This window comes from Macrobrachium nipponense, chromosome 7, assembly GCF_015104395.2.
Source record: "Macrobrachium nipponense isolate FS-2020 chromosome 7, ASM1510439v2, whole genome shotgun sequence".
Lineage (NCBI taxonomy): Eukaryota > Metazoa > Arthropoda > Malacostraca > Decapoda > Palaemonidae > Macrobrachium > Macrobrachium nipponense.
Window position 1 is genome coordinate 40,586,398 of NC_061109.1, and position 18,325 is coordinate 40,604,722.

The following is an 18,325-nucleotide window of genomic DNA, read 5'->3' on the forward strand; positions in this document are numbered from 1 at the left end:
GGTGGAACTGCAAAGTTTTCCCCATTACACCATTAAAATCTTTTTATTCTCAATTTCTTTTCTAGCACTTGGTCTTTGGCCTAAATTTTATTATTCTTTCCATACAGACTTGGCCTTGTTGAAGCTGGTTCAGGAGCCATAAACAAGAAATCAGATGCTGTTAGAGTTATTATCCCACCAAATATCAATGATCCGCTCAATTTGGATGTGTCTTCTGAGAACGAAGATTCTCTGAGTGTAGCCCTCCTGAGGCAAATAAGAAGACGGAGAAGAAGCAGGGTATGTTTTGTTTTCCTTAATTTCATATCCATTGATTTTTTACTCTTAAAGAGAAATTGTTTGTATAAATGCTATCTTCTAAGTGAAATCCTTTTTACTTTTAAAGAGAAATTGCTTGTAAAAGTGCTAAAATATTTTCTAAGTGAATAGCAACAAGACAGTCAGCTCCATGAATATTTGAATTTAGATCAGTGGTTAAGAAATTAATTTGTTAATTGAAAGCCAACATCAGAACCACCAAAAAGTGAAATCTGGAAGAATTTCAAATCCCATCTACTTAGGAAGATAATTTTTACAGACTGAGACAGTCATACTTTGCTATTTTGGGACTCGCATTTTTTTGGCAAAAAGAATGCCATCTCCAGTTTATATGGATTTACTCTCAAAGCCATAACAGCTCTTAGTCTTGTTCTAATATATTGATTTGACTGAAAAGTTAGAAATGTTTAGAGCTCCAGTCCCCATTCTGTCCATGCATTCATTCTGGACTTGGAGTGGAAACATGATTTAAGTAATTATGTAAGGTATCATGTTTGTTTTTTTTATTCTTTACATCTAGCAGATACTGCAGTGGAAAAGCACATGAATGAGTGTGCCCATATGTTCATTCTTTTCTCATCACTATCCATAATTCTACAATACATTCACTTTTCCCCTTCGTTTGTACAGGATGACAAGACTGTTTTAAAAATGAATGGGATGAAAGTGTGCATATTGAAAGCCCTCAGGCCACTACCTTATCCTTAGTCCTGAGTTTCATATGTTCAAAGCACTTTTAGCATCCATGCCCTCGTATATGTACAGTATATTTCATTATACTACTGTAAGGTGTTAAAAATTGCTATAACGTTGATTGCTTACTTCTTCTCAAGCTTGAAATTTTACTTCTGTTGTTATTCTTCCTCTGACATTTTAATTCTGTTCTATGATTTTGTGTTACCTTATGTGTAATTATCTTTTTTATATATATATCAGATTATATGACAATATTTAAAAATGTTTTTCGAAATCCTAATTATTACAATTTACTTTCATAGAAAAGAAAGAGGCGTTTATCTGAACCAAGTGGAGATGAGTATGAACCCACCCATGGAGAACTTTTTGTTAGGTGTCAGAGTTTACAGGAAGAACGGCAACCAATTACTCCTGTTCTAGAAGAAGGACTAGCAAAGACCTCTCAAGAAACATTGAAACCTTTAACTGTAAATATCGAATTACCTCCACCAAGTGGAAGTGAAGAAGATCTGAGGTGAGTGTTTCTAGTTTTTGGAAATGTCTTGTGCACAGTTATATTAGAGTGTGCACTGCTGTACAGTAGTTGAAAATATAGTTTTGTTTCAGTTAGATATACAGGCGGCCTGCTGTTAACGGCACAATCGCTTAGCGGTGAATCGGTTTCTATGGCTGACGTCAAAAATATTCATTAAAAAAATAATGCATTTTAAGGTATGTTTATGGCACAATTTTTGGTCAACAGCGCCGCTAGCGCCGTTATGTCTAACGTGTTCATACATTTGTAGAAATGCCGTTCAGACCATAAAGGTTATGCAAATGATATTAAAAATTTTTATGGAGAGTTATTACATAGGTATTGGGTAAAATATATGCCTCTGACGCTGTTCTATGCCGAAAATATCGAGTTACAGAAGTCCAAATTTAGCTATGGATTTGTCGATTTATAAAAGTGCATGCTTTTATGTTTAAAATGTGTGTGAAGATGTATTACGCATAGGGTATTTTTATTTCTGCACAGAAATATGATACAAAGGCAGCTTTTGAAACTGCCTTTCATGTTATCAAAGAGGATGTTTTTTCATGTTCTTTCTTGTGAGCCGCCGCCTGCTGCTCTTCCGAAAATATCGAGTTAAAAAAAAGTGCAAATTTAGCGATCGATGTGTCGATTTTATAAATGTTTATGCTTATATGTTTAAAATGTGTATGAAAATGTATTTCATATAGGGTATTTTTATTTCTGTGTAGAAATATGATACAAAGGCAGCTTTTGAAACTGCCCTTCATGTTATCAAATACTACAATGTTTTTTCATGTTCGTTCTTGTAAGCCGCCGCCTGCCGCTCTTCCGAAAATATTGAGTTTAAAAGTGCAAATTTAGCGATCGATGTGTCGATTTTATAAATGTTCATGCTTGTAAGTTTAAAATGTGTATGAAAATATATTAGGTATAGAGTATTTTTATTTTTGTACATAAGTATCATACAAATTAAGGCAGCTTTTGTAACTACCCTCCACGTGGTCAGAGGATGTTTTTTCACATTCGTTCTGAAAAATGCATGGTGTTATTTTATTAATTATGCATCTTTTCTGTATGCATTCTCATATTATTGTATTATAAAATACTATGGCAAATCTAAGCCAGTATTCCGCCGAGCGGCCAATGTTTTGGTTTGAAATTAGCTGATGGCAAATACAAGTTTGTTTCGCCATATTTAACGCAATTCTGAGCTGATTTTCTTGCTTCTAATTAGCATAAACGAATATCTAGATACTTGACTTATATGAGACAAGGTTATTTTTCCTTATACAACATGTTTTTAGGTGGAAATATTAATTGAATAGGTCTCGTTATGATTGTGAACTAATTTTTTTTTCGTTAACAGATTACGTTGGCTGCATGTTTATTGCGTAAAAAAATTACGTGATTCCGTTTGGAATTTTCCTTTATATCATTGTAATACGAACTTTACGTTATTTATCTTATATCGGCGTGAAACCAACAGTAAAATGTGTTCTTTTAAGCACAGTAGTTTTGATTAAAATGATTTTATGTATCTCAATTTTATCTATGGTTGTGTATGGTGGCATACGTTTACTGGAGTTTTATCCTTGTTGCCGTTGCACGATAACAGCCATTAGCAGCTGGAACAGTTTTCTCACTTTCAGTTATAACTAGGTTTAAATTTAACAGTATATTTCCTGATTGATCTTTGATCTATAACGAATAAAGTTATTACATTAAGATATCTCAGTTCTGTTCTACATAACGTCATTTATAACAACTACAGTAATAGTGTACTTTAGTACGATAATTGAAATACAAGCCAAACGGATGTTATCCAATTCAGTTGTATACTTAGAAAAAAAAAATTGTTTCTCTTTCGGTTGTTCATGGCTGTACGTTTACTCAACGAGTATAACGTTAAAACCATACTTTCATCATTCTCATTTGCTGTTTTTGAACTTATGTTTTTGGACTTATGTAACTAGAAGATGGGATAAAGTTAGGCTATTGTATAATTTGGTCTCTCATAAAATCAGATTATTGTAAGACAAATCGTAACTTGAACACTACAGCTACCTGTACACTGTATAAAACCTTTTTATATCTTTACATACTCTAGACACCCAAAGGGTTAAAGCTAGGCTTTTTTCACTTTACAGTATTTGTAATACTATAATGTACTGTACAGTACTACTATACAGTAAATTCTATAGTACTATACTGCATAAATATAATTTTATTTATTGCGCCATTGCGGGATTACGGCGCCGTTTTGCTGGTCTAGGGCGCTGTTAACTTGTCTAGAATTTTGAAAGAAGGTGTGCGGCGGCTGTAGGCTTTTTAAAATCGCTTAGTGTCAAAAATCACGTAATGTCAGCAGGCAGGAACGGAACTCCTGCCGCCAACCGAGGGCCACCTGTATAGTTATCAGATGAAATATATTTAAAGTACTGAAGTTTTGTTTTGATTAAATATATGGTTATAAGATGCCTTGAATAATAAAATTACATACATACAATATAGTATGCATTGAAAAACCTCATTGTAGCCAGAATATTACACAGAATATATCCTTACTCCCTAGCTACATTGCTTTTCAACATTTAACACTTGTTAACATAATGTGTTCTTATCCAGCCACCCAACTTCTTTTAGTTTTACGTAATTTTTATTAATTAGCAACAAAACACTCCAATAGCTTGAAAATGTAACTTGGCCATGTTACAGTCATTTTGCTTGACTTGACACTTTAAATTTCATAAAATGATATTGGCCCTTATCAGTACCTCCAGTGCTGCCTCTCTTATCTTCCTTCGCTGTATCTTCCATAAACCTCTCCTGAACTCCAGCCCCACTCATAGTTCTCACCCATTTAGATCTGTGCCTTCCAAATCTTTTGGTGTCCATAGAAGCCTAGTCTACATTATCACATATATTTTCCTTGAGGTTATGTTTAGAACATATCCAATCCATTTCTATCTCCCTCTCATAATTATCTCATGAAGACAAATTCTCTAATGGTTTCCTAGGTCTTTTTGTACTCTGGCCATGAAGTTTAATATTCTATGGCACACCTTTTCATTATCTCCATTTTCCTGTTAGTACCCATTTTCAGGCTGTATAGTATCTTTAATATCCATCAAGAATCTTTGCTATTTACTAAAGAGACATTTTTGTTCCAATATAGCTATATTGATTTCATCATGATGCAACCACTCATTCTTACTGCTCTTTCTACCTCAGTTTCACATTACACTGTTGTCCCATAGATAACAGAAATGCACTACCTCTTGTAAAGCATTTCTGGTGTAAAAATCTCCTCTCCATTCATATTTTTTTAAATCTTGAGCTCCTCTTGTGATACCATCTGTTACATTGAGTATATTCTTCAGAGTTCATTCTATACCTTTGCCACCCCAACCGCTTAGCCACTTGCCTTCGTGTATTTGGTCGTTTGCTTCTTTCCAGTCACCATAAGCTTTGCTTTGCTGTGCTTATGTTGATTTTCAGTCCTTTTCTTTCCATTCCACTTTTTCACAATCCTATTAGTGATTGCTATTTGGACTCTGCAGTTTTGAAAATCTCAAGTATATATATATATATATATATATATATAGTATATAATATATATATATATTATTAAGCTTATCTGTGTTATTGTGTGCTCTGTACATTGTATTAATTCCACTTTCTTCTTATTGTATTAATTCCACTTTTGTTTCTTGACAACTCCTTTCTTTTTTATGAGCTCTGTGTTAGGTAGAAACTTTCCCTGGTGATCATTAAATCTTATAGAATTTGCATCTTTTATTGCTACTGAAAAGTAATTTATTTAGGTCACAAATTCACATTTCTTAGCTCGTTTGGGATTGTGTGAAGGATTTATTTAAAAAAAAAAAAAAAAAAAGGCTTGGAAATTGGAGCAAGATGAATAGAAAGAAGTGGGATAGCTAAGTCTGAAGGAACAGAAGGGATTGAATGAAAAGTAATTGTTGGGCATAAATTACCGTATTTGCCGGCGTAAAAGACGCACTCTCGCATAAGACACCCTATTTTACAAGATATTTTGTGGAAAAAACTAAATTAGTATTTTTCATCATACATTTATTGAAAAATATTTTAAAAGTATTTTTGTAGGGATAAGATGTATGAATCTGTGCATGAAATACAATAATGTGAGAGTACCATACTAGAATAAAGTATGGACTTTGTATGAAATTTACCTTAAATAAACAACAGGCAGAGCTATGCTTTAGTTTACATCCACTCATTGAAAATGGCTGACCTGCTAACTGCCGATGTATCGTAAGCAATTTTCGCAAGTGTGTGATAACAGACGGATAATTCAGCTTGTTTTCAATATTTTTTTATTAGTAACACAACTAATAATCAGTCTTATTTTTCAATATTTTATTATGAGCATAAATTTTTTTACCCACCAATTATGCTCGTTGTATGAAAGACATAGCCTAGCCTACAGTGGTTGGTTTCCCATCCATAATACGGCTGCATTGGATGCAGGGCAGTGTTTTGTGTGTGTATGTGTAAATTTAACAAAAGAAAAAAGTGTCTAATATGCTGGCAAATACGGTAAATGTATATGGATCTCGAGGGGTACATCAAAGATCCTTTAGTATCATGCACTCTGAGCTACACCAGGCACATTGTAAAATTTGTGCCTGTCCATAGGGTCCCACATCAATGGGAACTAGCGTAAAAAAATTAAAGTAGAGATGTGGTTGTGGTAAACTAAAACCAAAAGAAAAAAAAAAAAATATCATGTGACTTGTGCATAAATCAATAAAATGCATTCTCTTAAGGGTGTTATTAATTTTTCTTTTGTATACTATTATTTAACAGAGAGTCTGGAGGGCCAGTAACCCCAGTTGGAACCAAACCTTCAACAAGTGGAGGTTTTCAGAGACCTGCATTTAAGAAGCAACGCAATAAATCTGACAATAAAATTGTTAGCCCTGTCATCCCACAACCTGGTGTTGAACGTAAGCGTCATCCAAGCCATTCAAGACAATATTTAGAGAAGCCGCATTTGAGCCAGCAAAATTTAAAGTTGCCAAAGAAATTTAATCCCAAAAATGAATTGTTTCAGTATGGTAATTACAATAAATATTATGGTTATCGAAATCCTGACATGTCTCCCGATTTACGTCTGAATTATTTGAAACCTGATTGGTTTGACGGGAAAGCAGTGCTTGATGTTGGGTGCAACATTGGTCACGTTACGTTGACAATTGCTCGTGACTTTAATCCGAAGAGAGTTGTTGGCCTTGACATAGACAAAAAACTTGTTAATATTGCTCAGAAAAATATAAAGCATTATCTAAAACAGGGTGACCCCAAAGAAGCAGATTATCCTAAATCAATGCGATTATTGTATGGTCCTCTGAAGCCATCTGCAACGGTGGATGAAGCCCGCTGTTTTCCTCACAACATCAAATTTGTTCATGTAAGTATATTTAATTTTGTACGGCTCCTCAGTATTGACTGTTGGCATTTTATCTTGTTATTGTTGGTTAAGTTGAATCATAGTGACTTGTTATTGCTTGCAGTGAAAGTGTTTTAAGAATATTAAAATTATTTCGAGGGATGCGTTAATCTTAACTGAAATTGGTTGTGTCTGTTCACTGAGCAAATATTTTTATAAAAAAATTGTCAGTTCTTTGTTGCACTGTGAGCAAGTGCAACAAACTTCCTTTTCAGTGATACACTACTTTTGTCGAAATCTAAGATGCATTGGTATATAGGATGGTACCATATTTTGGAAAAATTGAAAGTAACCTTCACTTAAATTTTCCATCTCTCTACAGGTCATTTTGAAGTTTATTGCTTTTAAACTTAGAGGTATGCTAGGGGTTTGTCTTTCACAAAATTTGGTTGTTTCTGATGAGTTTGCCAAGTGCTATGATTAGCATAAGCTGAACCTATTATCTCTTCTCTTTCTTGGTGTTCTTATATGAGACTGTAAGCCTGTTAGATATATTACATCAATGTTATACATATATGGTGTTACTTATAAACATCTCATTTCAACATAATAAATACATAATAGGCATGTGGACTATCACAAGTTTACAAACCAAACAAATTTAAACCGAATGTCTGTCTGGCTAGTATAAAAATCTCTCTCTCCCCCCATACATAAAAATTACAGGCCAATGCTATCAGTTACTCTGGCAGCTCTACTGTTTGCCCTTTTCTTTGATTTTATGTTGATAAAAGTGGTTAGAGATTTTAGAGAAGGTTTAGGTTGGAGTAACGTTAAAAATTTGACAAACTTTGAATCTGCAAATATACAGTGTATTTTGATAAATGCATCACATATGTAGAGAGATGGGACCCAAATAAATCCGAGATAAACAGCAGTACAGTCAACCCCTGCCTATTCGTGGTTCTGGATTCGCAGATTTCTCTATGGTATATCATTCACAGAAAATTCACCTGTCTGCTGTATTTTTCACTAAGAATTATTCACTGATTACTGTATTTTCATATAATTTTCATGACCAAATGCACTTTTTGCAGTAAATATAAGATACTCGGTATAATTTTTTTTTTTTTTTAACTATCAAATTAGGCAGTTCTAAGCATTGTTAGAGAGGTTTAGATGAAAAAAGGATTTGTAATGTTGAATCAGATTGGATTTATTATAATGAACAATATGTACTGCATCAAAGAAAATTATTGTGCTATTTTACCAGATGAAGCTTTTTTAAGGACAGACTGTTGCTATCTAATTTAAAAATGAGGGATAGAAGATGAAAAATAGCCCAGAGATATTAATGTTATGGAAGAAGAATTTTGAAAACTTGAATGAAGAAGTGGAACATGGTTTGGGGGATGCTTACATATCAAAGAAACCGATAGAAAATGGGTAGAGGTTAAAAAGGTCCATGGAAAGATGAATAAAGGAAAAGGTCAAGAACTATTTGGAATAACAAAGGACTTCATAAAAGCAGCAGGAGAGTCAGTCATCCATGACCTTTCTATATTGTATAAGAATCTAATGAAGGAAGCGACATGGCCAAATGAGATGGAAAATTACCTCGCTGTAATATTAGATAAAAGGAAAGGGGATGTGAGTATGGTTACATATACAGTGGACCCCCCAAATTCGCGTTCTCCAGATTCGCGGACTCACACATTCGCGGATTTCTCTCGGGAACGTTTCCCTGCATTATTCGCGGAAAATTCGCGCATTCGCGGTATTTTTCAATGATAAATATCCACAAATTCATGTTTTTTTTATGAATTTCATCATAAAATGCACTTTTTGTGATAAAACTATTAAAAAAACCATTTATGAAAATTTTTAGTGGGTTTTTCTTGAGTTTTAACTAACAAAATAGGCTGTTTTTAGCATTTTTATAGGGGTTCCAAACATTCGCGGGTTCTAACTATTCACGGGGGGGTCTGGTACGCATCCCCCGCGAATACGGGGGGACCACTGTAGAGGTCAACAACAGGAACATTTTTATAATGAGGGCATAGATATAAAAAAAGAATTAATCTTTAAAGGCGGTAGAAAATTAACTGATAGGTCACGGGACGCCAGGGCATTCTGGGAACTACAATACCCAATATTCCCTGGATCACACAAGTTGTTTATTAATTTTACTGGTTTCCAGCTTGGCGCTAGTATTATCCTAATGTTAAGACGGAAAGCTTGTTATTTATGAAAAATACAAATTGATAAAAAATTTGTAATTTTTAATGAGGGAACTACAGGAAAAATAGAGATCAGAGATCATACTAAGCATTTGTAGATTTTAAAAAGATCTGTGGCAAAGAACTACTCAAACAGTTAACTGGCCATTTTGAAGGTAGAAGGTAGCAGAAAGATTCATTAAGGTATTGATACTATTCTTCCATAACATTAGTTATAGAGTGAAAACAGTGGCAGGTGTTTCAGAAAATTTTACATAAATGTAGGTACCCATCAGGGATCAGCAATAAGCCTTTTGCTATTTATCTTTGTAGTGGGAGAAGTGTAAAGAAGCTCAGTTATGTTAATGGTAAAGGGTGTTTGGACAGTAGGAAAAATAGATATTCAATGAAAAGGTAGTAAAGAATGTTGAGGACAAGTCTTAATTAGTACACTAAGCGACCAGGGTTTGGAAACCTGTGATCAGCTGAGCCACTCGAGTCGTCTCTTCATTACGGAGACAATGTAGTCTGAAAATTCATTAATAAGAGACGTAATTACTATCAAGAGCCTTTCAGAATACTGTAGATGAACAAAATATTGCCAACTAGGGTGTCCAAGGTTCTAAATATATAGTATAGTTACCCTTTCAAGCACTTGAAGCATGCCTTCAAGTTGAAGGTGATACTCCTATGCGTATACGAGTCAGTTATTGAGGTTATTGTGCACCAGATATGATGTTCAGAGGAATAAATAACTTTCCCAAATAGTTGGGTAATGCTGGATGTTTAAGCTTTGTTGTAGTATTTCCTTGTTACAATTATGATTTGATATTCATCACTTCAAGAGAAAATTTTCAGTGGGACCTGCAGTAGAATGTAGGCAAGTCATATCATCACCCACTTTTGTGCCTCTTTCTGTAATCAGTTGGTAGTTAGAAGCTTTGAAGGTCCCTTGCTACATTTTGTGGATTTTTTTTCTTTATCCACCAAGACTGTTCTAAAATTGTATCTTGTGACCAATTTTATAGATCTCCATTCCAATGAAGAGAGCTGGAGAACTAAGTATCACCACCTTGTTAGTAGCTTTTGAGGCTAGTGAATTATGTTCCTTGTATGTGCATCTGGAAAGTTGGAAGTAGTTTTCATATTTCATAAGTACTGTGCAGACATCCAAGTTTACTGACAATTTCCTTCATCTGGCAGCTGTGATTAGCTTTCTTCAATTTGTACCTCATCCAGTTTGCCTAAGAAGTAAAAGAGCCTAAATACAGGCAGTCCCCGGTTATCGCAGGATTCGGTTATTGGCGATCCTGTTTTGTGGGGCTTGTCAAGCGCCATAAAATCGGCGATTTATGGCACCATAATGGGCCAAGTTCTGGTTATTGGCCCCAGGTGCCAATAATGAGTTATGACGCCATAACATATCTAACAGAGGCGACATAATGGTGCTTATGGTGCTGATAACCAGTTAATGGTGCCATAAGTGCCATTATGGTACCATAAATCACTGAGTTTCAGTTAATGGTGGTTTTTGCTTAGCACCCTTCCGAGAATGGAACCCCTCTGACAACTAGTAGCAGAAAGCCTCAGCTCCTTTCATCAACAGTAAAATAGAATTAAAATGAGAGATATATACTTATGGAACATATTATTGTACATTTTTTTTATTTGTAATATTGCAATTATGTTTCTGGAACTTTGTTGTTTCTCATGTCTATTTGGTATCTTATTTGAAAAGGTTCCCTATTTTTTGTTTCTTGACAGCAACAGGGATATAGGTTGCAGGTTACTTTTTTAAGGTGATATCCTTGAATAACATTGCAACATTAGTGATAAAAGAATGCTACAAGGTTTGGATGTCATTGTTTCCACATTGATATATATGTGGTGAAGATGATTTTGTTTATTGAACATTACTTGTTCTTATACAAAACAAACCCTTGGTCTTAACATTAGGATTAAATTTTTTAGCGCCAACTGGAAACTGGTAAAGTTAGCAAGATTGTGTATCTTTGATTTTCTTAAATGAATGAATGCATTGGAAAATACTACATTCAGATGATTCTCATGTATTTTTAACTGTCTATTTTTATTATGTTTTGCAGGCAAATTATGTCTTGGAATCAGATGAATTGTTGGAGACTGTTAGACCAGAATTCGATGTTGTAATTTGCTTCAGTATCACAAAATGGATCCATCTTAACTGGGGAGATGCTGGTCTAAAGAGATTTTTTCGACGTATTTTCTATAATCTAAATCCAGGTGGCAGACTAATCTTGGAACCCCAGGCTTGGCCTTCGTACAACAAAAGAAGAAAACTCACAGTAAGATATATATCAATGAACTTTTCAGATACGTACTTTACAGTTTCAAATAGTCTTGTCTAGTGTGTTCATAAGAAAAACAAAGTCATGACAATTTTCGTATACTATGTATGGCATTCAGCTGTTTTGACAGTATTTCATCAGAATTTTCCTCACAAACTGAACTAAGATGGCACCTGTTTATACTTTAGTAATCAGGGAATAAAAGCTGTACTTGCTTGCAATTGTGATGCATCGGCCCATGATCATTCTCCAACTAAAGTAGAAGCTTTTATTTTGAAACACATGAAATTTTTTTAACCACTTTCATTATTCCTGATTGATGTCATAAGTTTTTTTTTTAATATAGTATAACTGAAAATGGTCAAAATTTGTAGTCTTTTTATGGGTGATGGTAAGAAAGAAAATTGATCATATATGCAATAGGTATTTACAGTTTGTAAGAAGATAAATGCTAAGGCAATTGTATCATTAGTTTCATTCATGTTCAGTATTTGGTGTAGGAGGAATAGGCAGTGGATATGCTCTGAATTTTAATAACTTTAAAGTTATGAAAAGTGAGAATTTCTGAATGGGTTTTTGGGTAAAGTCGATATGTATGGTGTTTTCTAGATTTCTAGATTTTGGTGTAAACATTACAACCAAATCCAAATAAATTAGTATTTTAACCCTCTTACGCCAACTGGACGTATTTTACGTCGACATTTTTTGTCTCCCGTGTGCCGACTGGACGTATTTTACGTCGACTTACAAAAGTTTTTTTTTAAATTCGCGGAAAAATACTTATAGGCCTACCAGCCTAAAACTTTTGAATCATGCGCCTTGGGGGATGCTGGGAGTTCACGGATCAAGGTGTTGTTTTGTTTACAATCGTTACCAAGGCGCGCAAGCGCGAATTTCTTTCTTGCCGCACTAAAAAGTATCTGTGACACATCTCTGAAATTATTTCGTCACTTTGACATAATTTTTGTACCATTGTAAATTAGCCGTTACATGAAGTATTATATATGAAAATGTGCGCATTTTTATGTAGAATACAACAATAAAACACTCATGATTGTAGCTTTTATCGGTTTTGAGATATTTTCATATAAATAACGATAATTGCCAAAATTTCAACCTTCGGTCAACTTTGACTCTACGAAATGGTCGAAAAACGCAATTGTAAGCTAAAACGCTTATATTCTAGTAATATGCAAGCATTTACCTTCATTTTGCAACAAATTGGAAGTCTCTAGCACAATATTTCGATTTATGGTGAATTTATGAAAAAAATAACATTTTCTTTATGTCCGCGCGGTAACTCTTCCGAAAAAATCATACGTGCGATTGTGGTAATGTTTGCACCATTGTAAATTAGCCGTTACATAAAGTTTTATATATGAAAATGTGCGCAATTTCATGTAGAATACAACGAAAAATAATTGAAGGTTGTAGCTTTTCTCATTTTTGAAATATTTGCATATAAATCTCGATAAATAGAAAAAAAACCACGTTCGGTCAACTTTGACTCTACCGAAATGGTCAAAAAACGCAATTGTAAGCTAAAACTCTTACAGTCTAGTAATATTCAGTCATTTATCTTCATCTTGAAACAAATTCGAAGTCTCTAGCAAAATATTTAGATTTATGGTGAATTTTAATTTCTCCGCCACAAATCTCCGAAATATGTACGTCCCATTCTCGGAATATTTGCTCCATTTCATATTAGGCATTTCATAGAGTTTTATATATGAAAATGTGCGCAATTTCATGTAGAATAAAACGAAAAATATTTGAAGGTTGTAGCTTTTCTTATTTCCAAAATAATTGCATATAAAAAAATTCTACTATCGGTCAACTTTAACTCGTCGGATATGGTCGAAAACTGCAATTGTAAGCTAATACTCTTACAGTATAGTAATATTCAATAATTTTTCTTAATTTTGAAAGAAATTTGAAGTCTCTAGGACAATATTTAGATTTATGGTGAATTTTTAAAAAAAATATTTGTTTACGTCCGTGCGTTACGAATTCATGCATTATTTTGTGATAATATTTTCTCAATGTTGCTTTTATCGTTTTACAATGTGTTATATACCAAAATGATCGCAATTTAGTGTACATTACAACGGAAAAAAAAGTAACTTGTTACCTTTAACCGTTTTGCGCACAGCGCAATTTGAAATGACAATTATATTATGAAGAAATTTCGTTTTTTGCGCTATTCATGATATCGCATTATTTATATATGATAATGATAATTTTTTTCATTTCTGATGGTTGCATACTAAACTTCAGGCAATGACAAAAAAAGGAGCCAAAAATGAACTTTTAATCTTGAAAACTAAGCGCGCTGTGATTTTTTGAAAAAAAAATATTTTTTCCGCCTCCGCGCTCACTCCGAAACCCCTCCGGCACACGGGAGACAATTTTTTGTTTACCGCTCTGGCGTAAGAGGGTTAATTCCTAAAACAACTGATCCCCCTCTCAGTGACTAATAGCCCTTTGAAATTGGAGCAGTAATGTTTATCTACATGTCTTTTGTGTTAAAAAGACTTAATATTCAGTTTTTTAGTCTCCATAAATTGCAAGAGATTGTTTGCAGTTTAGGAAATTGCTGTACTAGTCATGAGTTTATTGTGGCCTGTTATTTTGTCTGTCTCAAGCTGAAAAAGTCATTGCAGTATTGGTAGCAATAAAAATTAAGCTATACACTAGTCACGGTGGCCTGTAATTTTGTCCGTCTCAAGTCGTAAAAATGATTGGTTGTTGCAGTGTTGATAGCAATAAAAATTAAGCCCGACACTAGACTGTTAGAGAGCACTTAGAAAGAGGGGGTTGTTGAATAACCTGATGGTTTTAGTGATTGTCAGGTTGTAATAGTACATAGAAACTGTACTGTTTTATGACAGAATGCTGTAATTTCTTTACCAGCTAATAGAAACTTGGAAGTTGTGAGTGTGCAGTGATTATTATTTCATCATAAATTAGAGGTGTATAGGAAGCTGGAAATAGCATCTGCGATTTGCCTTGCTTTAGTAACAAATCATTTAATTTTGGGGTGTACCAAAAAAAAAAAAAAATTTTGTTTGTTTGTTTGTTAAAAACAGTATGTCAGAGCTCGGGAAGTACTTGCACACTAAGTTTACCAAAGTATATTTGTGAATGTGAAAGGTTAATAATGTATGGGTAGGAGATGGGTATTAAAAGTAGGAAGAACAGTCCAGATTTAGTTAGATACAAGCCTGATGTTTCAGTTTGAACCTTTGTGTGACGTTATTTTGTAATTTTCTTATAATATATGCATTATCAGTTTATATTTTTAAATGTTTGTGTTTTATTAGATTTTTTCAGAGATTAAAACAAAAGTTACCATAGTTTTTGTATCAAGAATACATGTCATTGTTCCCCTATCATTACTGTACTACAAGGGCTAACAGTTTTTCTTTTGTGAAAGCTAATGTAGATTTTAGGTAATTTTTAACAAATATGTACTTTACTTATCATTATAGTTGTGAATGTGTCACTGATGGAGCCTTATTTAATCAGTTGGAAAGATTAAGTCTGTAAATAACATTACTTTTATTTTACCTTCAGATGCGAATATTTGAGAATTACAAGAACATCAGATTGTTTCCTGATAAGTTCAACGATTATCTTCTTCACGAAGTTGGTTTCAGCACCAGTGAAAAGATGATAACACCTCAGCACACATCCCGTGGGTTTCAGAGACCCATAATTGTTTACACAAAGGTAATTATAATTTATTTGATTTATGGAAATATACCAATTATGTTTCAAAATTCTAGGTTTCTGGTTTTTCTTGGCAAGTATTGTACCACATATTCATGATTAGTTTTTGCTTTGGTTATTCCAAATAGTAAAGAAGCTATAAGAAAGCAAAGGAAAATTAGAAGATAAGTTCAGTAGAAATCTAGCCAAGAAGAAGAATAAAGTAATATATAATAATGATTTATTCTTGCAGTTAATAAGTTTTGGACTAGAGCAAAGTTGACAAAATTACATTGACATGAGGAGTAGGTTTAAGTCCTTCTTGGAGATCATCTCTATCTCTCCACACTTGCATGCATTATTGTGAATTAACTCAGCTTTTAATTGTTCTTCATGTTAGTTACTCAAGTGATTTAATAAGGTAGGATAGTTTTATCTATTCCCTCCACCTATAGGACAACCTTGAATATGTTGATGCACTGAGACCTTCCTTTGACATCATTTGTCCTTTCAAAACATTTGATGTCCCATTTGTACAGAAGGCCACAGGTTGCATTATTTATTATTGTTTTATTATTATTATTATTGTTATTATTATTGTCATCAAAGTCTCGCAAGATCTAAATAACATTTCTAGGCTCTTGAAGAGTATGTTCTAAATAAGGTTATATGTTAGGGAGTTGAGCAGTCAGGTAGGAAGACCATGCGTGACATGAAAAAGTGACGAAACAGTGCAGCTGAGGCTATAGTGATACTGCAGAGACCCTTTAGAATCATCTATAGTGCACCATGCAAGGTGCTCTTTGGTGGCAATTTGTATGAAGCTTACAAAATTGACCATTTCTTCATTGAACTAAAGACTAGAAATCTATCATAACCTGTAAGCTTTTTCTCTTTCATGTTAGACTTGTAATTAGCCTTTCAGGTTCATAATGGTCTTTTTTTATTTTTGAAAGAGTTGCACTGTAATTAGACCTCTTTGTCGTTTTCATCTTTGTAAGGAAATTCTTTGCATAAGCCCTATGAGAGTCTAGTAGATGTATGTTCTCTCGGAGGTTTTTCACAGTATCTCTTTGGTCCCAGTTGTATTGCTTATTTGAAAATTTCTTATTACTTTGCAGACTAAAATTTTAACTTCTTTCACTGATTTTCACCTGTAAGAGCACATTCTTTGGGTGAGCCTTTTGAGAATAGTTGAGGCATTTAGTCTCATTATACTACCATAATTTACAATAATAGTATGATGTGCAGGAATGTAATTCAGTATTCACGTACTGTACGGTGTAAAATGTATGTGGTTTTAAAGTATAAATAAAAATATGATATCTATACATAAATTACGATTAAACTCAGTGTTATTTAAAAAATGTTCAAGTAAATTTTTTTAGAGAGTTCTGAGTACAGTATTGGTAACTAAATGTGGAGTATGAATGTCTTTTCAGGTTATGAAACCCAGTAAAGAGATTAGTGTTATTGAATGAATTGATGCAATTCAAAGTTATAATAACTTTCTTAGTATACACTCACTTGTCATGAATAATTTAATGAAAAATATATTTGCAACATAATGATTGTGAACATTAATTGTTTTTCAGGCTGGCAATATCACAAAGTCAAACTATATGGAGGACAGCTATCCTAGGAATATCAGCACAACACCTGTCAGTGTGCCTCAGCAGTGTCATTCATCAGAAATGGAATGTGATAGTGTCAGTATTGTTAATAAGCATGATGCACAAGAAGTAAGTCAAAAAGAAACAGACACAGCTGCAAGTACTACAAATGAGTTTACAAACTTGTCAGAGAAGGTAAACAAAGATAGTGCAGATGGTCCTTCCATGGAGGATGATAAAGTTGCAGAGAAACAAGAAAATACACAAACCATGGGCCATATATCAAATAGTCTTGTTCATAAAGAACAAAGATTGGTCACTAAAAATGAGAGTGATGTTGTCTGTGATAGTACTGATACAAGTAAAACTTTGGGTGGTGAAGGTGATAAGCATTTGACACATTCCCACAACCATAGAAGTAATCAGTGTGTTCCTGAATCACATTTGCCTTCTCAGACTGACATTTCTATCGTTTCTGAATCGTGTACAAAAATAGAGATGCTTAAGCAACACACAAGTCCTGCTACTAGATCTGACAATAAGGTAAAGAACAAGGGCTGTCTGAATGATTGTATGCCTGGTAGTAGTGATGAGAAACAGAAAACTTCTGTAAAACCTGAAGATTCACATGGTTCAAATGCAGTAGTAATGAATAAGAATGAAGTGAATAATGAAGTCTGTGAAAACTCTAAAGGAGTGGACACTACCAATCACAATGGATCTTCATGTGCAACAAAACCAAGATCTCCAAACATAAATGAAACAAAAGATAGACCATGAAATTGTTACTGAATAGTGTGGTGGCTGTGTTTCATTGATCTGTCAGTGATCGAGGAGGGAATAATAATTTAACATCAGCGAGTTAATTCTATCCTGCTGGTGAAACTACTCATTCAAGTCATAACAGTAAGGAGCCGTGTACCATTTGGTATTCATCTGAAGAAAGTAAACCTGAGGTTTAACCTGCCACTTCTCCTTCCCTGATTTTATGGAATGCATTGTTTCATGAACAAGTTTTGCTTTATTTTATAGATTCTTTATTCTCTGAAGTATTTCAGACCGATGAAGAAATACATAAATGACATTATTATCTGACAATGATCAGTTCCTAACTGTGTTTGTTTATCCTTGTCTTAGCCATCCATTAGCCATTGTAGGATTGTGTTTTGATACTAAATATGCATGAAAACTGTTATATCTGTGTTGTATGTCTACTAAAGGGAAGCAGCAACAGCTATTGGGACCATTTTGATATACGTATGATGATTGTTGTTTTGATGTACACTGATGAAATCTTTTACATGATCTCAGACAAAAATTCTATTCAACCAGTTCTCTGTGCCACTCCTGATTTCAGATTGTATTAAAAGAATCTTGTTGAGTAGCCTATATTGATCATGTTTGTTTTTGTTCATAGTGAATGATGAACTCAAAATTGAATCAGATTTTTAAAATTTCAATTTAAACACATGATATTGATTTGTCATATTACA

The 18,325-nt window shown here is 33.7% G+C and overlaps 1 protein-coding gene across 3 annotated transcripts in view; it reads left to right on the top strand.

Moving 5' to 3' along the window:
• The window catches only part of LOC135217336 (7SK snRNA methylphosphate capping enzyme-like), a 45,007-nt gene extending 27,067 nt beyond the window's left edge, over positions 1-17,940 (top strand). For all 3 annotated transcript variants that reach the window (XM_064253141.1, XM_064253144.1, XM_064253143.1), the window contains 6 exons: positions 108-279; positions 1,317-1,528; positions 6,380-6,983; positions 11,287-11,505; positions 15,085-15,240; positions 16,815-17,940. In XM_064253141.1, coding sequence (XP_064109211.1) covers positions 108-279; positions 1,317-1,528; positions 6,380-6,983; positions 11,287-11,505; positions 15,085-15,240; positions 16,815-17,612 — 2,161 coding nt within the window. In that variant the 3' untranslated portion in view covers positions 17,613-17,940. The remainder of the gene's footprint in view (positions 1-107; positions 280-1,316; positions 1,529-6,379; positions 6,984-11,286; positions 11,506-15,084; positions 15,241-16,814) is intronic.
• Positions 17,941-18,325: the final 385 nt, after the last annotated feature.